Here is a 22,783-nt window from a genome sequence, read left to right as displayed (position 1 = left end):
GGGTGGCACACAATTGGCCCAGTATTATATGGGTGTGGCCGGTGTAAGCTGTCATTGTAAATAAGAATTTGTTCTTAACTGACTTGCCTAGTTAAATAAAGGATACATTTAAAACATTCTGCCTCTCCCTACTCCTCTCCTTCTCTCCTTCCTGTCAGTGCTCTGTGAATAAGTGATAGGTGAAGCTTGAGTGCTGCAACTGAGCAGTGTTTTTCATTTGTTCATGCACTGACCTGTCGTCGACTATAATTTACTTTGGTAAATTATAACGCAGCCATTTTCCCTCCCAGCTTCTCCTCGCCTGCTGATCGCTAGAGTTTTGTTGAAAACAGGGGGAGAGGGAAAGCACTTGGTTGGTGTGTGTGCATGTTAGAGAACGTAACAAATAAAGACCTGAAATCAATGACTCTCATAGCGGATAGGAGGACAGCTGTGGGTTGAGGTTTACCGTAGGACAACATTTTTGATCAAAATTGCTTTGGTTTCCCACTTGCCTCCTTTGATGTGCTGGTCTTTGTCACATCAATCTCAACCGAAGCAAATTGTGGTTGGCTAAAGTGTAGCTTTGTAAAGTGTTCATAAAAAGTTCAGGCTTACCTTTAGTCATTGATTTTGCAGGTTAGTTCATGTTCAGAACAAAATGGCCCCCTTACTCTGTTTTTTTTGGTTTGTGTGGGAGAATGTGTTGACCACAGCTCAGTGGATAGCAGCACATTATCCAGTTTTATGGCCTATATTGTGGACTACTACAACGAAGTGAGGTGAGCAGAGAGGGAGGGCAGTTGATTTACGAGACAACAACAGTGGCTAAGACCCCAGCGTCCAATTGGCTGGACTTTTCCCTCTGACAGGGCTGCCCAGTAAAAAATTCCCCCTGACGGACAGGCGTTGTCGCGGGGACGCAATTGTTTTAACAGGCTTGTGTCCCCCTCTCCATCACCCGGCAGACAGCCCTCGCACAGAGGAGAGAGGGAGGGAGATAAATAAAGAGCAGCAGAGGGAAGGAAAGGGTGAGACATACTGTATATATAGAGAGAGGGAGAGGAGAGCGAGAGAGAGACAGACAGAGTAAAGGGAGGAAAGAGGTAGAGATGACAGAGAGAAAAATCAGCAGAGGAAGACAGACAGACAGACAGACACAGAGTGAAAGAGGAATAGAGAGACAGACATAGTGAAAGAGGAATAGAGAGACAGACACAGAGTGAAAGAGGAATAGACAGACAGACAGACAGACAGACAGACAGACAGACAGACAGACAGACAGACAGACAGACAGACAGACAGACAGACAGACAGACAGACAGACAGACAGACAGACAGACAGACAGACAGACAGACAGACAGACAGACAGACAGACAGACAGACAGACAGACACAGAGTGAAAGAGGAATAGAGAGACAGACAGACAGACAGATAGACACAGAGTGAAAGAGGAATAGAGAGACAGACAGACAGACAGAGTAAAAGAGGAATAGAGAGACACAGAGTGAAAGAGAAATAGAGAAAGAGACAGAACTAGATTTAGAGAGGGAGAGAAAGTGGCAACTGTGTAATGACGCCTGTCTGTTTCACTCTATCCAATCTTGGAGAGTTAAACAGAGACTTCCATTCAGTGCAGTTGAAAAGCTCCAAAGGTCTGGCGGTTAGCAGTTAGGGCTGAAAAACATCTCTCAAAAGGAGTGTGAATGTGGAGGCACAGCCTGTTCCATTTGAGACTTGAAGGCCTGTTGTGGAGGTATTGTCTGGAGAGTTGAAGGCCTGTTGTGGAGGTATTGTCTGGAGAGTTGAAGGCCTGTTGTGGAGGTATTGTCTGGAGAGTTGAAGGCCTGTTGTGGAGGTATTGTCTTGAGAGTTGAAGGCCTGTTGTGGAGGTATTGTCTGGAGAGTTGAAGGTCTGTTGTGGAGGTATTGTCTGGAGAGTTGAAGGCCTGTTGTGGAGGTATTGTCTGGAAAGTTGAAGCTCTGTTGTGGAGGTATTGTCTGGAGAGTTGAAGGCCTGTTGTGGAGGTATTGTCTGGAGAGTTGAAGCTCTGTTGTGGAGGTATTGTCTGGAGAGTTGAAGGCCTGTTGTGGAGGTATTGTCTGGAGAGTTGAAGGCCTGTTGTGGAGGTATTGTCTGGAGAGTTGAAGGCCTGTTGTGGATGTTTTATATGGAGAGTTGAAGGCCTGTTGTGGAGGTATTTTGTGGAAATGTGAGTGAGAACCCTGTCCAGCCTGTCTAGCAGGGTGCGGTGTCGGGTCAAGGAGAGTATATCCGTCTCCCGCTGGGTTTTCAGCAGGCGTGACACCTGTCACGTGGCTATGTGGTTGTGTCTATTCACAAAATAGACACACAAACACATACACGCACATTTAATTGATGTGTATAGAACATTGATGCGTGACAGCCAGACTGCCTAGAAGAGCATTGTTTATGGCCCATGGAGACTGCTCTCTCCTGGGCTTGGCTGCTCAAGAGGGCCTGGAGCTATGGCGCCTTTCCCCAGGTTACTGCTTCACTGATGCCCCATTTAGTACCACGCCTGGGTGGAAGAACTATGTGGACTAGGGAGGCCCATAGGGACCCATACTGTATGACCAGTCATTGCGTAGGAGGGTGGATTTGGAGCAGGTGAGAAACTCCTACCTCTGCCTCTCTCTCCCTCTCTCTGCCTCCCTCCTTCTCTCTTGCTCTCTCTCTCTGCCTCCCTCCTCTCTTGCTCTCTCTCTCTCTCTTTCATCCTCTCCTTCACCCCTCTTGACTGACTGAGGGGCACTGGATATACAGAGCACCCAGGTGATTTCATTGTGTGGTGCACTCAGAACTGGGCTACCAGAGGAAGGACACTGAGGTGTGTGTGTGTGTGTGTGCGTGTGCGTGTGCGTGTGTGCGTGTGTGTGCGTGCGTGTGTGTGTGTGTGTGTGCGTGTGCGTGTGTGTGTGCGTGTGTGTGCGTGTGTGCGTGTGTGTGCGTGTGTGCGTGCGTGTGCGTAGAACAATGGTGGAAAGATGCCCAGGTGTGTTAACCCCCTTCCCTTGCTAAGTGCTGCCACAGAGCTGAACGTTGCTTTGACAGAAACCTTGTTGTTCCATTGTACTGTGTGGAGGCCATTTTCAGACAACAACAACAATCAAAATGGCATCAGAGATTTCATAGAGAAAAACAGAATATGGACCTGCCACCAATTACAGAAATTAACAGAGTTTAATCTTCCAGCCCATTATTTTGAACTACATTTCTAAACTCACCTGCTGACATAATTATTGTCAAAATAGTATTTTTGTCCGACTTGAATCCCCACACGTAGAGTTGTCACACACGCACACATGTGTGCACACACACACACAAACACACACACTTACAAGCACAATATGCAGCACAATTATATTAAAATGGCACTGTAATTCAGCCTAGTCTAAATGCACTGTAATTCGGCTCAGTCTAAATGCACTGTATTTCAGCTCAGTCTAAATGCACTGTAATTCAGCCTAGTCTAAATGCACTGTAATTCAGCTCTGTCTAAATGCACTGTAATTCAGCCTAGTCTAAATGCACTGTAATTCAGCTCAGTCTAAATGCACTGTAATTCGGCTCAGTCTAAATGCACTGTAATTCGACTGAGTCTAAATGCACTGTAATTCGGCTCAGTCTAAATGCACTGTAATTCGGCTCAGTCTAAATGCACTGTAATTCGGCTCAGTCTAAATGCACTGTCATTCGGATCAGTCTAAATGCACTGTAATTCGACTGAGTCTAAATGCACTGTAATTTCGGCTCAGTCTAAATGCACTGTAATTCGGCTCAGTCTAAATGCACTGTAATTCGACTGAGTCTAAATGCACTGTAATTTCGGCTCAGTCTAAATGCACTGTAATTCGGCTGTCTAAATGCACTGTAATTTGGCTCAGTCTAAATTCACTGTAATTTGCAATCAAAGATTCCCTGACCGTTCCTACAGTAACATGTATGTCATTTAGCAGACGCTCTTATCCAGAGTGACTTACAGTGCATTCTGATAGCTAGCTGGGAACCCCACATATGTCAGATATATTAGACTTTCTTTTTTTTCTATTGTGTTATTGACTGTATGCTTGTTTATTCCATGTGTAACTCTGTGTTGCTGTTTCTGTCGCACTGCTTTGCTTTACCTTGGCCAGGTCGCAGTTGTAAATGAGAACTTGTTCTCAACTAGCTTACCTGGTTAAATAAAGGTGAAAAAAATTATTATTATAAGTACATTTTTTCTCAGTAAAGTAGCTATCAGCAAAGACGGTGTGAGTGTTTGTACACAAGTTAGTGAGTTTCTGTGTGGGTGTGGGGGTGCTGTGGGATTAGTTAAGGGACTCTTTGAAGAGGTAGGGTTTCAGACGTGGAGAGGTCTTGGAGCAGGCCTTCCCCGGGAGGGAGAGCAGCTCCGGCTTGTCAAGGTTGAGTTTAAAGTGATGGGCTGACATCCAAGCGGAGCCACCTGGGTGTCAGAAGGGGAGAAAGAGAAAAGTCATTAAGTGTCAGTCTTGGCCTGTACCGCACAGCTTCTGCCAGCCATTCATCCTGTGTGTGTGTGTGTGTGTGTGTGTGTGTGTGTGTGTGTGTGTGTGTGTGTGTGCGTGCGTATCAAGGTCCATTCTATTCGTGTCAATTAGAGGCAGTTAGCTCCAGCCAGAGACACAAATAGACGTTCTTCTTGTGATGGGAGGCTAGAGGAAAATAAACAGGGTTGCATAGAAACCAGACAGAGAGCTTTATAATAGACCATTTAATGAGACGTAATGGTTGTGTCTGTGTTAGGGAGTCGATTGAGGGGAGAGTCTGTCTAAGGAGTATCTTTTCATTTGACAGTGGCCTGAGTTTTAGGGACAGCTGCTTGACAAGAGCAGTGTCTCAGGGAAATGTGGCTCGAAAATATATCAAGTTTTTCATAAGGTTATTATTATGAAATGATATCAATGCCGCGTTAACGCTGGGAACCCAATTCTGATCTTTTTTTACAATTAGTAGGAAAGGGCTGATCTGTTTAGACCAAAAAACTGTTGGTGATAAAATGAGATACAAATGTGCCTGCTTGTGTAAACACAGCCTAGGTGACTTGACTGACTGTAGGTGAAGTGATTTTATGTTAGTCAGTGGTATAGAAGAGGTGTTTAGTCTATAGTGTTTGACTACACTATTACAAACGTACTTAAAATGTTAAGTCAGTAGTGTACCAGAAACAGGCGTTACTGAACCTGCTCTTAGTGGTCCTCCAGGAGCCCTCTGTCTCTCTGCTCAGTCGTAGTTCGGCCCTACGAGAGGTTGTTATTGTAGCTGCAGATGCATTAGTCTTGGCAGTGACTGAGCATCTATAATTAGTCCCCCTCTGGTGGAAAAGAATGGCGCTGGAACAGATATCTGCCGGTTTCCCACATTTATCACTGAAATGTGAAAAAAAAATGAATGACACATTATTAGGGTAATTGAGCATCTTAAGAAAACGCTCACTGCCTGTAAACAGAAAGTGAACAACAAGCTCACTGCCTGTAAACAGAAAGTGAACAACAAGCTCACTGCCTGTAAACAAAAAGTTAACAACAAGCTCACTGCCTGTAAACAGAAAGTTAACAACAAGCTCACTGCCTGTAAACAGAAAGTGAACAACAAGCTCACTGCCTGTAAACAGAAAGTGAACAACAAGCTCACTGCCTGTAAACAGAAAGTGAACAACAAGCTCACTGCCTGTAAACAGAAAGTGAACAACAAGCTCACTGCCTGTAAACAGAAAGTGAACAACAAGCTCACTGCCTGTAAACAGAAAGTGAACAACAAGCTCACTGCCTGTAAACAGAAAGTTAACAACAAGCTCACTGCCTGTAAACAGAAAGTGAACAACAAGCTCACTGCCTGTAAACAGAAAGTGAACAACAAGCTCACTGCCTGTAAACAGAAAGTGAACAACAAGCTCACTGCCTGTAAACAGAAAGTGAACAACAAGCTCACTGCCTGTAAACAGAAAGTGAACAACAAGCTCACTGCCTGTAAACAGAAAGTGAACAACAAGCTCACTGCCTGTAAACAGAAAGTGAACAACAAGCTCACTGCCTGTAAACAGAAAGTGAACAACAAGCTCACTGCCTGTAAACAGAAAGTTAACAACAAGCTCACTGCCTGTAAACAGAAAGTGAACAACAAGCTCACTGCCTGTAAACAGAAAGTGAACAACAAGCTCACTGCCTGTAAACAGAAAGTGAACAACAAGCTCACTGCCTGTAAACAGAAAGTGAACAACAAGCTCACTGCCTGTAAACAGAAAGTTAACAACAAGCTCACTGCCTGTAAACAGAAAGTGAACAACAAGCTCACTGCCTGTAAACAGAAAGTGAACAACAAGCTCACTGCCTGTAAACAGAAAGTGAACAACAAGCTCACTGCCTGTAAACAGAAAGTGAACAACAAGCTCACTGCCTGTAAACAAAAAGTTAACAACAAGCTCACTGCCTGTAAACAGAAAGTTAACAACAAGCTCACTGCCTGTAAACAGAAAGTGAACAACAAGCTCACTGCCTGTAAACAGAAAGTTAACAACAAGCTCACTGCCTGTTGAACAGAATGGCGCTGAAATGGATCACTTCCATTTTTACAAATCCTGACCAATTTTGATATTTTGTGTGTTTTTTGCGATTATCTTAACTTTTTTTTGTGCCACCACTGCCACCGTTTCCTATGACCGAAAAGAGCTTCTGGACATCAGAACAGTGATCACTAACCTCGATTTGGATGAAGATTTTTAACTTCAACGAGTCTGCGGAGCAGGACTTACTGCTCACCCCGGACCAGTCCCTAATCCCTGAGACTCGGAAGAGAAGGAGACGGCACAAAAGAGGCCCGAAATGCGGGCACCCTGACAGCCATACGCCCGCGAGTAAATCAACCACCTCTACCCTCCATTCTATTGGCGAACGTACAATCACTGGAGATCAAAATAGACGAGTTCCATTAGAGACCATCCTGTCAATGGGACCTAAAGAAATGTAACATTCTATGTTTCTCTGAGTCGTGGCTGAACAAGGACATGTGTAATATACATCTACTGTAGCTTTTTTTCTATGGATCTGCAGGACAGAACGACAGTTTCGGGTCAAAAGGGGAGGTGTGTGTCTCTTCGTTAAAAACAGCTGTTGTGCAATCTCTAATACTGAGGAAGTTTTAAGGTTTTGCTGGCCTGAGTTAGAATCGATCAACTATAGACCAGGAGTCTCCAACAGGTCGATAGCTACCAGTAGCTCACAGCCCACCAACGAGCAGCTCTCCAATCTTTTCTGAAAGTACAGTACATGCATTTTTTCGTTCCATCACAAATTGACTAAAACATAAATCTCCTGTCTATTGTCAAATAAAAGTCACATTAACATTAAACCCACCCCTTGTTAGCCACAATTTTCTTAAAGAGTCAAACGTAACACTATTTGCCAATTCATTTTCAGAAATATTTCCCATGTCTGTCTTTTTGGTGCGCACGTTTGTCTCTCAGTCCGTATGTAGAAGTTAGCTAATGTAAACCTGCGTCCTGTAGGTAGCTGCTTACCTATTGCAGATTCAGTCTTCCCAGCCTGGTGCAGGTCTACAATTTTGTTTCTGATGTCCTTTGACAGCTCTTTGGTCTTGGCCATAGTGGAGTTTGGAGTGTGACTGTTTGAGGTTGTGGACAGGTGTCTTTTATACTGATAACAAGTTCAAACAGGTGCCATTAATACAGGTAACGAGTGGAGGACAGAGGAGCCTCTTAAAGAAGAAGTTACAGGTCTGTGAGAGACAGAAATATTGCTTGTTTGTAGGTGACCAAATACTTATTTTCCACCATAATTTGCAAATAAATTCATTGAAAATCCTACAATGTGATTTTCTGGATTTTTTTTCTCATTTTGTCTGTCATAGTTGAAGTGTACCTATGATGAAAATTACAGGCCTCTCTCATCTTTTTAAGTGGGAGAACTTGCACAATTGGTGGCTGACTAAATACTTTTTTGCCCCATTGTATAGTTGCAGGTAGTATTTAATAGTCAATAAAGATACAAGGTTAACTCAGATATACCTTGTAGCTATTTTGTTAGCTCTTTTGTTAGCTATTTATCAGTCGTATTGCTTGGGGATAGAAGCTGTTCGTGAGCCTGTTGGTGTCTGACTTGATGCACCGGTACCTCTTGCCGTGCGGCAGCAGATATAATTGTCTATGGCTTAGTTGGTTGTAGTCTTTAACAATTTTCCGGGCCTTCTGTTCACACAGTTTGATATAGAGCAGTGGAGGCTGTTGAGGGGAGGAATAATGACTATATAATAATAATGACTGGAACAGAATATATGGAATGGCATCAAACCATGTTCCACTCATTCCGCTCCAGTCCAATTCCTTTATTGTCCCTTTGCTTGTTTGATAGTACCTTCTTGTACTTATTCCTGTCGTTGGCCGTAGCATCAGGCTTGTCTACGATAGCTCTGTGTGCGGTAGCCCTGTTCTTTAGTTTAGCGCCAACCTCTGTGTTAATCCAGAGCTTTCGTTTGGGGAAGCAGCAAACTCTCACCGTGAGTACAACGTAGCCGTGGGTACAGTGTCTGCATTTTCTAATGAAGCCGGGGATGGAGGAGGTTAGCTTGTCAATGTTATCGGCGGAAACATATTCCAATCAGCGCTAGCAAAGCAGTCCTGTATTATAACCTCTGATTCTGGTGACCATTTCTCAACAGAGCAAATCGCGGGTACTACCTGTTTCAGCTTCTGCTTGTACAGAATCATGATCTGATTTGCCGGATGGCAGGCGAGGGAGGGTCTTGTATGCTTGCTTGTGGGTAGAATAGCAGTGGTCTATGACTTTATCGCCCCTAGTGGCGTTGGAGAGGTGTTGATGGAAGTTGGACATCACTTGGCTTAGTGACGCAAAAATGAAAATTGCCGGCAACCAGAAAGGCAGCTTCTGATTGTAGGTTTTCCTGCTTGTTATTAGCCTTGTCCAGTTCATTAACTTCTTATGGATCCCTTCGCGCGCCAATCCCTTTAGCAGGATCGATTTGACAACACCCAGTGAAATTGCAGCGCGCCAAATTCAAAAACAGAAATACTCATATTAAGAATTCATAAAGCATACAAGTGTTATACATCGGTTTAAAGATTAACTTCTTGTTAATCCAGCCGCAGTGTCAGATTTTAAAAAGGCTTTATGGCGAAAGCAACACATGAAAATCAGTTTTCAACCAGGCAGGTGCTATACAAAAGTCAGAAATAATGATATAATTCATGCCTTACCTTTGAAGATCTTCTTCTGTTGGCACTCCAAAATGTCCCATAAACATCACAAATGGTATTTTTGTTCGATAAATTGCTTCTTTATATCCCCAAAATGTCAATAATCGATCAAATTTAAGATGGGAAATACTGTGCTCAATACCAAACGAAAACAAAGTGAAGCACGTTCCAGGTCACGCGCACCAAAACATTAGAGTGCACCTGGAGTGGCACATGGAAAGAACAGGGCTACTTCTTCATTTCTCAAAGGAAAAACATCAACCAATTTCTAAAGACTGTTGACATCTAGTGGAAGCCATAGGAACTGCAAGCATATTTCTATTTAAAATTGATTGCCATAGAAAACAAATGGAAAACAGATTAAGCTCAAAAACTGTTTTCCCTGGATGGTTTGCCCTCGGGGTTCGCCTGCCAAATAAGTTCTCTTATACTCACAGACATTATTCAAACAGTTTTAGAAACTTCAGAGTGTTTCCTATCCGAATCTACTAATGAGTAGCAGGCAGTTTACTTTGGGCACGCCTTTCATCCGGATGTGAAAATACTGCCCCCTAGCCCAAAGAGGTTTTAAGCTCAAGCTTGTTATTATAAGAGGTGGAATGTATACAGCAGTCTCGATAACAGCTGAAAATTAGAAGCATTTGACCATCAGATATGCCATCAGATATGCCAAGACGTGTGAACAGTGGGTCGACACTTCAACCGCTCTGGAATTAGCACACCGGTTGGTGATTCTGAAGAGGCAACCCCCCCCCCCCCCCCCTCCGATTTCCCCGACTCCACTGTCCTGTCTGCCCACTTGAATGGAGAATCCATTGAGTTGGATAGCCGTGGGGGGTGTTTCTGAAAAGCAACACATTTTGCTGTTCCGAGAGGCCCATTGGTAGCAAATCCGCGATCGGAGGTCCTCCGTCTTATTATCAAATGGCCAGTAGAATGGAGGAAAGAGGTGGTCGGTTTTCCCTTCGCCTTAATCTAATCCAGGATCCCCCCTCTCTGTAATGCCGCCGTTTCCTCTTGTGTAGCCTGAAAATTGGATCGGAATTACAGAGAGCCCAGGGCAGATGAGTCGAAGTTGAAAGTAGATGCCCTAATTGGGGTAAGTAACTGCCGATTTGATGTTCAAAAGTTATTTTACTATCACTCGCGAAGGGATACAGAGAGGGAGAGAGGGGGAAGAGAAAGAGAGAGATCACTAATTACCACAGACCAATTACCAGTCCAATGAAGGGACCAAGGGAGGAGCGCAGCTGGAACGGGACCCACAATACCCCACACAGGTCTCCTGGAACTTAGTCAAGGGACAAATAATGTGTTTGTGTGTCCTAGTGTGTGTGTTAGTTTGTGCTCAATCTTGCAAAACAAGACAAAAACAGCTATTTGGCATATTTGCTACACTTAATGGTTATTTTTTCTCAATGGAATGCATTATAGCCAGCCCACTGACTCTTCAAAATGCTAACTGCTAACTTTTATACAACTGCATTGTGTGCACTTTTTGGAGTACCCCCAGCAATAAAAATTCATATTTGAGAAGTGATTTTGCTTCTCTTAAAATCTGAGGGCATCATTCAGTTCTACAGCTAATGAATCTACAGTATTGATTAAAATGCCTTACAGCCTTGACTGCGGCGTATTAAGTGTCAAACACACATTAGTTTAAGGAAGAGGACTGTGAACTATCATTTACTTATTCAATTACTCTGACAGGTCTTTCACCTAGTGGGCTTATTTCTTCTCTCATGCCAAAGATTCATATTTGGGGCACTTTTATGAATGTACTCTCCAGAGTTTTGCTGAATTTATACACACCAAGGCTGCCTGTGGCACTGCATTTTGTTTGCAAGGGTTGCCCTTTTAGCCAATGGTTCCCTGGGAAATATAGACCACAATAAATGTTTCAATTCAATGGGACTTCCTGGTTTAGATAAAGGCTGACGATAAGAAATGCCAGGAGCTAAACAAAGTTGTTTATTCTTATTGCACTTGCATCAAAGGAGTGTTGATGCACAGATGTTTCATCATTTAGTTTGGCAGTCACATCAAAGCTCTCTAGCACAGAATAATGATACATTTAAATGGAAAAAATAATTGTACAAAAAGTTGATCAATGAATAAAGTTATGGAACCAACACAATGGTTATTGCTTCACATAGTACAATTAAATAGAGTAAACTTCAATAATACCAATCTTCAATAACTGTCAATCTCTGACTTGTCCATAGAAAGCCCTCACCTCTCCAAAGACAGTATTGTGTGAATTTAAGAGCTCACAAAGGAATATGGACATGAACACAGCTCTGTCTGCATCAAACATCAATCCCAATCTATACCCTATTCTCTCATTCCCTATAACTCTCTGCCATGAATCAATTCTGGAGACATGTTACACTTTATTCCATAACCGTGAGCATTTTGTCAAGGTGGATGGAACTCATTCCCAGGAGTATACCACTAACAGCTGGTTCGACATCTCCCTCCTCTGTTCCAATACATTATGATACCCAGTGTTTACAGGCAGACTACTGGCAGACGACCTGAATAAACAGCTGTTGGGACGTGACAGTCCTGTCTGCTCCAATAGCAAGTGCGTCTGCCAGCATGCCAACTTCTCAAGTCTCGAAACTGGATAGACACAAGACAGAGAGAGAGCGAGAGGAATAATTTAGTAATGTGCTGGAAAATCATTGTTTTATTCTCACATGTGAGCGGGCAATGCATTACCCCAAGTGGCGGGGTGGTTTTATTCGGCCTCTGAAGTTTTCTGAGCAAAAATGATTATCATTGTTGGACATAAGACTGTAAAAACACAAGGAAATCAGCTCCAAGTGATTTGAATTTTGGAAATGTGCTCCCAAATATTCCCGTCACTTCAGGCCTTCTTCCAAAATGTTTGATTATGTATAATATCTGTCGGTCATCTCGCAGTAGGAATGTGCTGAAAAATGTCAGCATGTTAAATAAATATGAGCAAACATCTGCTATGTTAAAGCATTTTGCTACCCAAAACCGTTTTTTTTTTGTTATCGCATGCAAGCGTGTTCTCTGAGCAAAAAATATATATTCATATATATATATACAGTGGGGCAAAAAAGTATTTAATCAGCCACCAACTGTGCAAGTTCTCCCACTTAAGAATATGAGAGAGGCCTGTAATTTTCATCATAGGTACACTTCAACTATGACAGACAAAATGAGGAAAAAAAATCCAGAAAATCACATTGTAGGATTTTTTATGAATTTATTTGCAAATTATGGTGGAAAATACGTATTTGGTCACCTACAAACAAGCAAGATGTCTGGCTCTCATAGACCTGTAACTTCTTCTTTAAGAGGCTCCTCTCTCCTCCACTCGTTACCTGTATTAATGGCACCTGTTTGAACTTGTTATCAGTATAAAAGACACCTGTCCACCACCTCAAACAGTCACACTCCAAACTCTACTATGGCCAAGACCAAAGAGCTGTCAAATGATACCAGAAACACAATTGTAGACCTGCACCAGGCTGGGAAGACTGAATCTGCAATAGGTAAGCAGCTTGGTTTGAAGAAATCACTGTGGGAGCAAGCAATTATTAGGAAATGGAAGACATACAAGACCACTGATAATCTCCCTCGATCTGGGGCTCCACGCAAGATCTCACCCAGTGGGGTCAAAATGATCACAAGAACGGTGAGCAAAAATCCCAGAACCACACGGTGAATGTGAATGACCCGCAGAGAGCTGGGACCAAGGTAACAAAGCCTACCATCAGTAACACACTACGCCGCCAGGGACTCAAATCCTGCAGTGCCAGACGTGTCCCCCTGCTTAAGCCAGTACATGTCCAGGCCCATCTGAAGTTTGCTCGAGAGCATTTGGATGATCCAGAAGAAGATTTGGAGAATGTCATATGGTCAGATGAAACCAAAATATAACTTTTTGGTAAAAACTCAACTTGTCGTGTTTGGAGGACAAAGAATGCTGAGTTGCATCCAAAGAACACCATACCTACTGTGAAGCATGGGGGTGGAAACATCATGCTTTGGGGCTGTTTTGCAAAGGGACCAGGACGACTGATCCGTGTAAAGAAAAGAATGAATGGGGCCATGTATCGTGAGATTTTGAGTGAAAACCTCCTTCCATCAGCAAGGGCATTGAAGATGAAACGTGGCTGGGTCTTTCAGCATGACAATGATCCTAAACACACCGCCCGGGCAATGAAGGAGTGGCTTCGTAAGAAGCATTTCAAGGTCCTGGAGTGGCCTGGCCAGTGTCCAGATCTCAACCCCATAGAAAATCTTTGGAGGGAGTTGAAAGTCCGTGTTGCCCAGCAACAGCCCCAAAACATCACTGCTCTAGAGGAGATCTGCATGGAGGAATGGGCCAAAATACCAGCAACAGTGTGTGAAAACCTTGTGAAGACTTACAGAAAATGTTTGACCTCTGTCATTGCCAACAAAGGGTATATAACAAAGTATTGAGATAAACGTTTGTTCTTGACCAAATACTTCATTTGCAAATACATTTATGAAAATCCTACAATGTGATTTTCTTTTTCTCGTAGGTGGGAAGTGATTCGTGCGCTGCTCTCCTTCAACCTGATTGTTGTCAGTGAAATATCAGAATACAACACCAAAGACATATTATTTATGTCTTTGGTGTTGTAGGGTGGTTAGGAAATAGTTTTCAATTCTAATTATGGCTGAAGCATAAATGGTTTTATTTTAATTTGTTGGTATTTCAGTTAGGCAGAAGCCCAGGTTTATATTCAGCCACCAAACATAGTGTGAATTTCACCTTCATGAGGCCGTCTTTATGTGCTGACTCTGTTTGATGCAAAGCTACTAGACTACACATTTTCGTTACCTTCAGAAGCAGCATTCATATTCTATTTGAAATATTGAGCCAACAACACCATTGTTGAGATTTACATTGTGTTTTTCATTGTGGTTTCTACACAGTCAATTAGGCTTCAAATGCCCATTACATTTCTTCAGTTCTATAGTCAATTATAAACTGGGTGGTTCAAGCCCTGAATGCTGATTGTCTGACAGCTGTGGTATATCAGAATGGGTAATTACGTTGGCTACCAGTTTATAATAGCAATAAGGCACCTCGGGGGTTTGTGGTATATGGCCAAAATACCACGGCTATGGGCTGTTCTTTTGCACAACGCATCACGGAGTGCCTGGACACAGCCTTTAGCCGTGGTATATTGGCCATATACCACACCCCCCCGTGCCTTATTTCTTAAGTATAACCAACTTTTTCAGCCAGCTGCCAGCACATGAAACACTCAAGAATCAGATGCAATAACATGACAGTTTTTGCAAGTGCAAACTCTCTCTGTCAGTTTTATTATTGGGCTGATAATTTCTTCCTTCAGGCCAGTAACATTCACCTGTAAAATGACCCTGAATCTTGAACTAGACTTGTGGAAGACCACACATACAGTAAGACTTGTGATGGAAGACCACACATACAGTAAGACTTGTGATGGAAGACCACACATACAGTAAGACTTGTGATGGAAGACCACACATATTGTAAGACTTGCCATGTAATATACGGTTCTTGCCATCATCCTGAGAAATCTCACCATGGAGATTCCACAATGCAAGTGTGAATTAATGCTGGACAGCTTTTTAATATTGCTGCCTGGTTGTTGTCCACTCCAGGGGAGCTGTACATCGGTGGCGTGGGGAAGAGCATGTACAACAGTCTGCCCAAGCTGATCGCGTCCCGGGACGGGTACCAGGGCTGCCTGGCCTCAGTGGACCTCAACGGGAAACTACCAGACCTGATCGCAGACGCCCTCCACAGGATGGGCCAGGTGGAGCGAGGCTGCGACGGTGAGTTGACGCTCGCACACAGAGGTGTCATAGGGTGCACAAGGGCACGTACCCCCTTCAGACTTGTCCTGTTTCTTTTTTTCAATTCTGATGTTCAATTCATTATTAAACTTCATTTTGAAGTTCACATTTTATCCGATTATTTTATAAAAAAAGAACTGTTAGCAGTATTATTCCTAGTAAGTGGTTCCTTCTTGTAACACGGAGCAAAGATATACAGTTGGTCAGATTCCACAGCCACAAAGTCAGAAATGTCAGGAAGGAATCTTTGTAAATGAAAATGAGCTATGTAGCCTAATGATTCCTTCTTGATGAATAAATAACATTAAAATGTTTTGCTGTTTCTCTGTAATACTAGTCATCTAACAATTTTATGACGTTGGCTTTAGCTAGCCAGCTAGAGAGGTTCCCAATCTCCCAACCTCATAAGTAGCTACCAAGAAGCCAATTCAGGATATCATTCAAGTTAGTGTAGCTAGCTTGTCTAACTATCTTAGCTGGCATGCCTGCTGGTAAGGTTGGTAGACTTTAGAAAAGCAAGCAATAACTAAATGTACTTCAATCTTTTACCAATATTTTAGCAGAGAAGCATTTTAGTTTCTTTATAAAAAGAACCACCAGTCAGGAAGATACAGACAGATCAAGAGGTTTGCCGAGATATGTAGAAATATACTCGGTGTTAATGTAATCTGGCACTTTGTGATAATATCATGATATTTGTGAAGACATTTTGAATCCATGATATGTGCCTGTATTGATGATGTGTGTCTCGATCCCATATACGGTGTTGTAATGTGGATGTAATATTCTCCGTGTGTTAGTTGCGGTATATTCAGAATGACACTCTCATTAAAATGACAAATGAACAGATAAGGAGGTATGCTTAGATAACCTACGCAGAAAAATAGACCATTTTGTTTTTACATGGAATTATGCATGATGATTATGGCTCTAGATTGCAGGTGTCCCCTAGTTCTTTACTAGGTATCCCCCTTTCCCTTTCCTTTTATACCCCGGCTAAGATAATAGGTGCATGAATTCCTCCACACACACACACACACACACACACTTGGCATTCACCCAGGCAGCCTCATCAGTCTTTAACATCCCACCTGTTTTCTTCCCAGTCTTATCATATACAAGAGCTTCTGAAGTTGGACTCCTGCAGTAACTCATAGCTCCTTCTTCGGCAGTAATACCCAGAATATACAGTTAGACCCCACCCTAAGACTCAGTGCCCAGAGCATTCTTTACAGTCTCCTCTCCACTGTATATCGAGTCTATTGCACCATAAAACCTACGGGAGGTATCTCTGCCTCTAATGTTATTGTCGGTAGCTAATCTTAACCACCCTGCAGCGCTCACTGTAGCATAGACTCATCCATCCTCCATTTGGAAGGGGCTCAGCTTTTTGGCAGCGGGACGCTGGACTGGGTGACGTCACCAGTGTTTTGGCGGCTCTCTGGCGGCTAGTTAATTGTGTTTGTGACGCCTGCAGGCTGTAACGGCAGCAGTGTTCATACTGTCTGTGGCATGTGTCTTCAAGAGAGCGCCACTGATTTCCCAGAGGTCCCGGCACCGCTTGGTGTCTAAATGCGAACACAGCCACCTCTGCCAGCCAGCCTGGCTTATTACCTGCCTAAAGTTATACGTTGCAATTACGTCCTTCTTAACAGATATCTAAAACTGCATTAGGCTATCACATCTACTCCCCTGAACTCTCAAATGCCTGGTAGTAAGAGGTAATCAGTGATTGAAAAAGTACCTAATTGTCACACTTGAGTTAAAGTAGATACCTTAATAGAAAATGATTCAAGTAAAAGTGAAAGTTACCCAGTAAAATAATACTTGAGTAAAAATCGAAAAAAATATTAGTTTTAAATACAGTATACTTAAGTATCCAAAGTAAATGTAATTGCTAAAATATAGTTAAGTATCAAAAGTTTAAATTGAAATAATTTCAAAAATGAAAATTACTACTCATAGTTTTTCCTTGTGGCAGACTGGGTTGTTCTTCCGTTGTCATGGCAAACATTTAGGGCTATGGCACGACAATAAGACAACAAATTACATAGGAGTTGACAAAAGCACACACAGATCCCCAACTGAACTATACTGTATGTCATGGACATTCTAACAGTAGTCAGCCCATCTGAGCTGTATGTCGGCAGGGGCACCTTGTTCTCCTGTAGCTGCCTGACTCCACTGATCCCTTCCTACAACAGCGGGAGCAGAGAACAACTATTCACTCTGTGTTCCTAACTATGCTGAGTTGCTGACTCACGTCTGGGATTTGAGAGGCAGACAGAGGTGGAAGAGATGGAGGGCAAGAGGAAGGGAGTCAGGAGGGAGGAAGGGAGTGGTGAGGGAGGGAGAAATGGAGAGGCATGGTGACAGAGGGAAACGGAAAGAGACAGGGAGACGGAGAGAGGGAAGGGGAGGGAGGGAGGGAGGGAGAGAGAGAGAGAGGGGGGAGGGAGGGAGAGAGAGAGAGAGAGAGAGAGGGGGGGGGGAGGGAGGGAGGGAGGGAGGGAGGGAGGGAGGGAGGGAGGGAGGGAGGGAGGGAGGGAGGGAGGGAGGGAGAGAGAGAGAGAGAGAGAGGGGGGGGGGGGGGGGGGGAGAGAGAGAGAGAGAGAGAGAGGGGGAGGGAGGGAGAGAAAGAGAGAGGGGAGGAGAGAGAATGTGGAAGTGGAAGAAGGGGGAGTTGGAGGTACCCAGATGTCTCATTCTCTCTCCAGCTGTTAGCTCCAGGTACAGTAGTCATGTCAGTGTTAAGGTGGGTTACACAACAAGATTGTTAGTGCCCTAGCAGCTAATATGCTGCTCAGTCATCCAGCTCCTTTAATAAGACAGAGCTACAGCTTTTAACAGAAGGGGGTACACTACATGACCAAAAGTATGTGGAACGTCAAACATCTCATTCCAAAATCATGGGCATTAATATGGAGTTGGCCCCCTCTTTGCTGCTATAACAGCTTCCACTCTCCTGGGAAGGCTTTCCACTAGATGTTAGTGAGGTTGGGCACTGATGTTGGGCGATTAGATCTGGCTCGCAGTCGGCGTTCCAATTCATCCCTAAGGTGTTCGAAGGGGTTGAGGCCAGTCAAGTTCTTCCACACACCGATCTCGACAAACCATTGCTGCATGGACCTTGCTTTTTGCATGGGGGCGTTGTTAAGCTGAAACAGGAAAGGGCCTTCCCCAAACTGTTGGCACAATGTTGGAAGCACAGAATGGTCTAGAACGTCAATGTATGCTTTAGCGCTAAGATCTCCCTTCACTGAAACTAAGGGGCCTTACAGTTGGCAGTATGTATTGGGGCAGGTAACGTTCTCCTGGCATCCGATTAATCTGTCAGGCTTGCCAGATGGTAAAGCGGGATCACTCCAGAGAACGCATTTCCAATGGTGGCGAGCTTTACACCTCTCCAGACGACTTTTAGCATTGAATGATGATCTTAGGCTTGTGTGTGGCAATGGAAACACATTTCATGAAGCTACCGACCAACAGTTCCTGTGCTGACCTTCCAGAGGCAAACGACGACAGGCGATTTTTAGCACTCGGCGGTCCCGTTCTGTGAGCTTGTGTGGCCTACCACTTTGCATCTGAGCTGTTGTTTCTCTTAAACATTTCCATTTCAAAATAACAGCCCTTACAGTTGACCGGGGCAGCTCTAACAAGGCAGAAATTTGACGAACTGACTTGTTGGAAAGGTGGCATCCTATGACTGTGCCATGTTCAAAGTCACTGAGCTCTTCAGTAAGGCTTTTCTACTGCCAATGTTTGTCTATAGAGATTGCATAGCTGTGTGCTCCATTTTGTATACCTGTCAGTAATGGGTGTGGCTGAAATAGCCTAATCCATGAATTTGAAGGGTGTCCAGAAACATTTGTCCATACAGTGCATTCGGAAAGTATTCAGACCCCTTGACTTTTTCCACATTTGTGGACACCCCATAATTACAAAGCTAAAACAGGTTATCGCACGAATACCTTATTTACATAAGTACTCAGACCCTTTGCTATGAGACTCGAATTTGAGCTCAGGATCATCTGGTTTCCATTGATCATCATTGAGATGTTTCTACAACCTGATTGGAGTCCTTCTGTGGTAAATTCAATTGATAGGGCATGATTTGGAAAGGCACACACCTGTCTATATAAGGTTCCACTGTTGGCAGTGCATGTCAGAGCAAAAACCAAGACATGAGGTTGAAGGAATTGTCCACAGAGCTCAGAGACAGGATTGTGTCTAGGCACAGATCTGGGGAAGGGTACCAAAACAATTCTGCAGCAGGGCCCCAAGAACACAGTGGCCTGCATCCTTCTTCAAATGAAGACGTTTGGAACCACCAAGACTCTACCTAGAGCTGGCTGCCCGGACAAACTGAGCAGTCAGGGGAGAAGGGCCTTGAGTGACCCAGCCAGAGCCCGGACTTGAATCCGATCGAACAACTCTGGAGAGACCTGAAAATAGCTGTGCTGCGACGCTCCCCATCCAACCTGACAGAGCTTGAGAGGATCTGCAGAGAAGAATGGGAGAATCTCCCCTAATACAGGTGTGCCACGCTTGTAGCGCCATACCCAAGAAGACTAGAGTGCTTCAACAAAGTACTGAGTAAAGCGTCTGAATACTTATTTAAATGTGATATTTCTGTTGTTTTTATTTCATACATTTGCAAAAGAAATCTAAGAAATTGTTTTTGCTTTGTCGTTATGGGTTATTGTGTGTAGATTGATGAGGGGGGGAAAAACAATTTAATCCATTTTAGAATACGACTGTAAAGTAACTAAATGTGGAAAAAGTCAAGAGGTCTGAATATTTTCCGAATGCACTGCATAGTGTATTTGTTATGACAAGTTTACAACTCCACTGCTCACACCAAATACCAGGCATCTCAATGACAAGTTTACAACTCCACTGCTCACACCAAATACTAGGCATCTCAATGACAAGTTTACAACTCCACTGCTCACACCAAATACCAGGCATCTCAATGACAAGTTTACAACTCCACTGCTCACACCAAATACCAGGCATCTCAATGACAAGTTTACAACTCCACTGCTCACACCAAATACCAGGCATCTCAATGACAAGTTTACAACTCCACTGCTCACACCAAATACCAGGCATCTCAATGACAAGTTTACAACCTCTTACTCAAAAGGTTCGAAACTAAATTCTAAACCATACACCATGGTTGTTGTTGTTGCAGCAGCTGATCAATAGTGTGTAACACTGTGATAATATTGTGATTGACTTCAATAATAATTATAGCAAAATGTTTCATTAGAGACTCTAGGGTTCATGTATTAAGACCTGATTGATGAAGTAATCACAGCAGTGGGCAATTAAAACATGAAGTGATAAAATGACGACATCTCATTGAAAGTGGCCATTTTGGAATAACATTGAGGACATGACCTGCGCTCTTATAAATTTCAAAGTTTTGGCTTAATTGGTCTGCTCTTAAGACGTGTAAATAGTAACATGTTCTGGTTATGTTTTGAAATAAATGACTGTGCTTGCTTTGTAAGTGTATTTGACTAATTGACTTCGTAATAAGTTAGTTCTCCCTAAATGGTCTGTCACTTTTCTGTCCAAAAGATCAAGCTTCTATTAATTGATCATCTTAAATAACTTATTTTTAGAGCGCCAGCCATTGAACAAAAAAAACCTATAATCTAAGTCAGGCTTATGATTGAATTAAAAACCGATTTGCCTGTTGAATAATAAATTAAGCTTTCATTGGTTGTTCTTTTAATCACATACCAAATGCAAGTGACATGGAAGGTCTACCTGTTAATTATCCAGCTATGGTTTTCTATGGGTCATTGGTAATCTGAAGCATCAGCAGGTATTAATGGGTTTGATAACAGAGGCACAGTTGTTTTGAATACCTCCTGGCTAACATGCAATTCACTTATCACTCTCATGTGCTCGGGAACTCCGCTGAGAAATTACAATAGTTGCTTTTTCTAATTGGAGAATTTTAATGAGCACAGCCATCCATGTCATTGTTAAGTCCCCTTTCTCTTTCAACTCGGTTCGACCCGAACCTTCCCCACTCTTTCAACATTCAAATCAACGAATATGACTCCCAGTTAAATGACTGCCTGGAATTCAGGTTTAAACCCAGAATAAATATTAAATTCATCTTTAAGACTTTTTGACCAACCTTGATTAAATCAGAATGGACCAAATAGCCCATGTTATGGATATGATTACAGTTAGTCCCCTACATTCCCATATTGACATAAACAGGTCTTTATGTCATTACATTTGACGTTTTAGTAGCAGACGCTCTTCTCCAGAGTGACATACATGACATGTATTGAACCTGATCCCCTTGAGCACCCTACAGAGGATTACAGTTTGCCCACATTGACAAAAAGCAGTATAGATGTATATATTGACACCTTCAAATCAAATCAAAGTGTATTTGTCACGTGCGCAGAATACAACCTTACAGTGAAATGCTTACTTTCAGGCTTTAAGCAACAAAGCAATTTTTAAGTAAAAAATATATATTAGGTGAACAATAGATAAGTAAAGAAATAAAAACAGCTGTAAAAAAATGTACAGTAGAGAGGTTATATACAGTAGAGAGGATATATACAGTAGAGAGGCTATATACAGTAGAGAGGATATATACAGTAGAGAGGATATATACAGTAGAGAGGATATATACAGTAGAGAGGCTACATACAGTAGAGAGGCTATATACAGTAGAGAGGCTATATACAGTAGAGAGGCTATATACAGTAGAGAGGCTATATACAGTAGAGAGGATATATACAGTAGAGTGGCTATATACAGTAGAGAGGCTATATACAGTAGAGAGGATATATACAGTAGAGAGGCTATATACAGTAGAGAGGATATATACAGTAGAGAGGCTATATACAGTAGAGAGGATATATACAGTAGAGAGGCTATATACAATAGAGAGGCTATATACAGTAGAGAGGCTATATACAGTAGAGAGGCTATATACAGTAGAGAGGCTACATACAGTAGAGAGGCTATATACAGTAGAGAGGCTATATACAGTAGAGAGGCTATATACAGTAGAGAGGCTACATACAGTAGAGAGGCTATATACAGTAGAGAGGCTATATACAGTAGAGAGGATATATACAGTAGAGAGGCTATATACAGTAGAGAGGCTATATACAGTAGAGAGGCTATATACAGTAGAGAGGCTATAACAGTAGAGAGGCTATATACAGTAGAGAGGCTATAACAGTAGAGAGGCTATATACAGTAGAGAGGATATATACAGTAGAGAGGATATATACAGTAGAGAGGCTATATACAGTAGAGATGATATATACAGTAGAGAGGCTATATACAGTAGAGAGGCTATATACAGTAGCGAGGATATATACAGTAGAGAGGTTATATACAGTAGAGAGGCTATATACAGTAGAGAGGCTATATACAGTAGAGAGGCTAAATACAGTAGAGAGGCTATATACAGTAGAGAGGTTATATACAGTAGAGAGGCTATATACAGTAGAGAGGCTATATACAGTAGAGAGGCTATATACAGTAGAGAGGATATATACAGTAGAGAGGTTATATACAGTAGAGAGGTTATATACAGTAGAGAGGCTATATACAGTAGAGAGGCTAAATACAGTAGAGAGGTTATATACAGTAGAGAGGATATATACAGTAGAGAGGCTAT

At 42.7% G+C, this 22,783-nt stretch overlaps 1 protein-coding gene across 10 annotated transcripts in view; it reads left to right on the top strand.

Moving 5' to 3' along the window:
- LOC109896506 (neurexin-2) overlaps positions 1-22,783 on the top strand; it is a 1,132,408-nt gene that overhangs the window by 656,036 nt on the left and 453,589 nt on the right. For all 10 annotated transcript variants that reach the window (XM_031832475.1, XM_031832476.1, XM_031832477.1 and 7 more), the window contains one exon: positions 14,914-15,087. In XM_031832475.1, the coding sequence (XP_031688335.1) occupies positions 14,914-15,087 (174 nt within the window). The remainder of the gene's footprint in view (positions 1-14,913; positions 15,088-22,783) is intronic.

The sequence above is a fragment of the Oncorhynchus kisutch genome, linkage group LG9, assembly GCF_002021735.2.
Source record: "Oncorhynchus kisutch isolate 150728-3 linkage group LG9, Okis_V2, whole genome shotgun sequence".
In the NCBI taxonomy this organism is placed as follows: Eukaryota; Metazoa; Chordata; class Actinopteri; order Salmoniformes; family Salmonidae; genus Oncorhynchus; species Oncorhynchus kisutch.
Note: the sequence above shows the minus strand (reverse complement) of the source record. Positions and strands in the feature narration are given on the sequence as shown.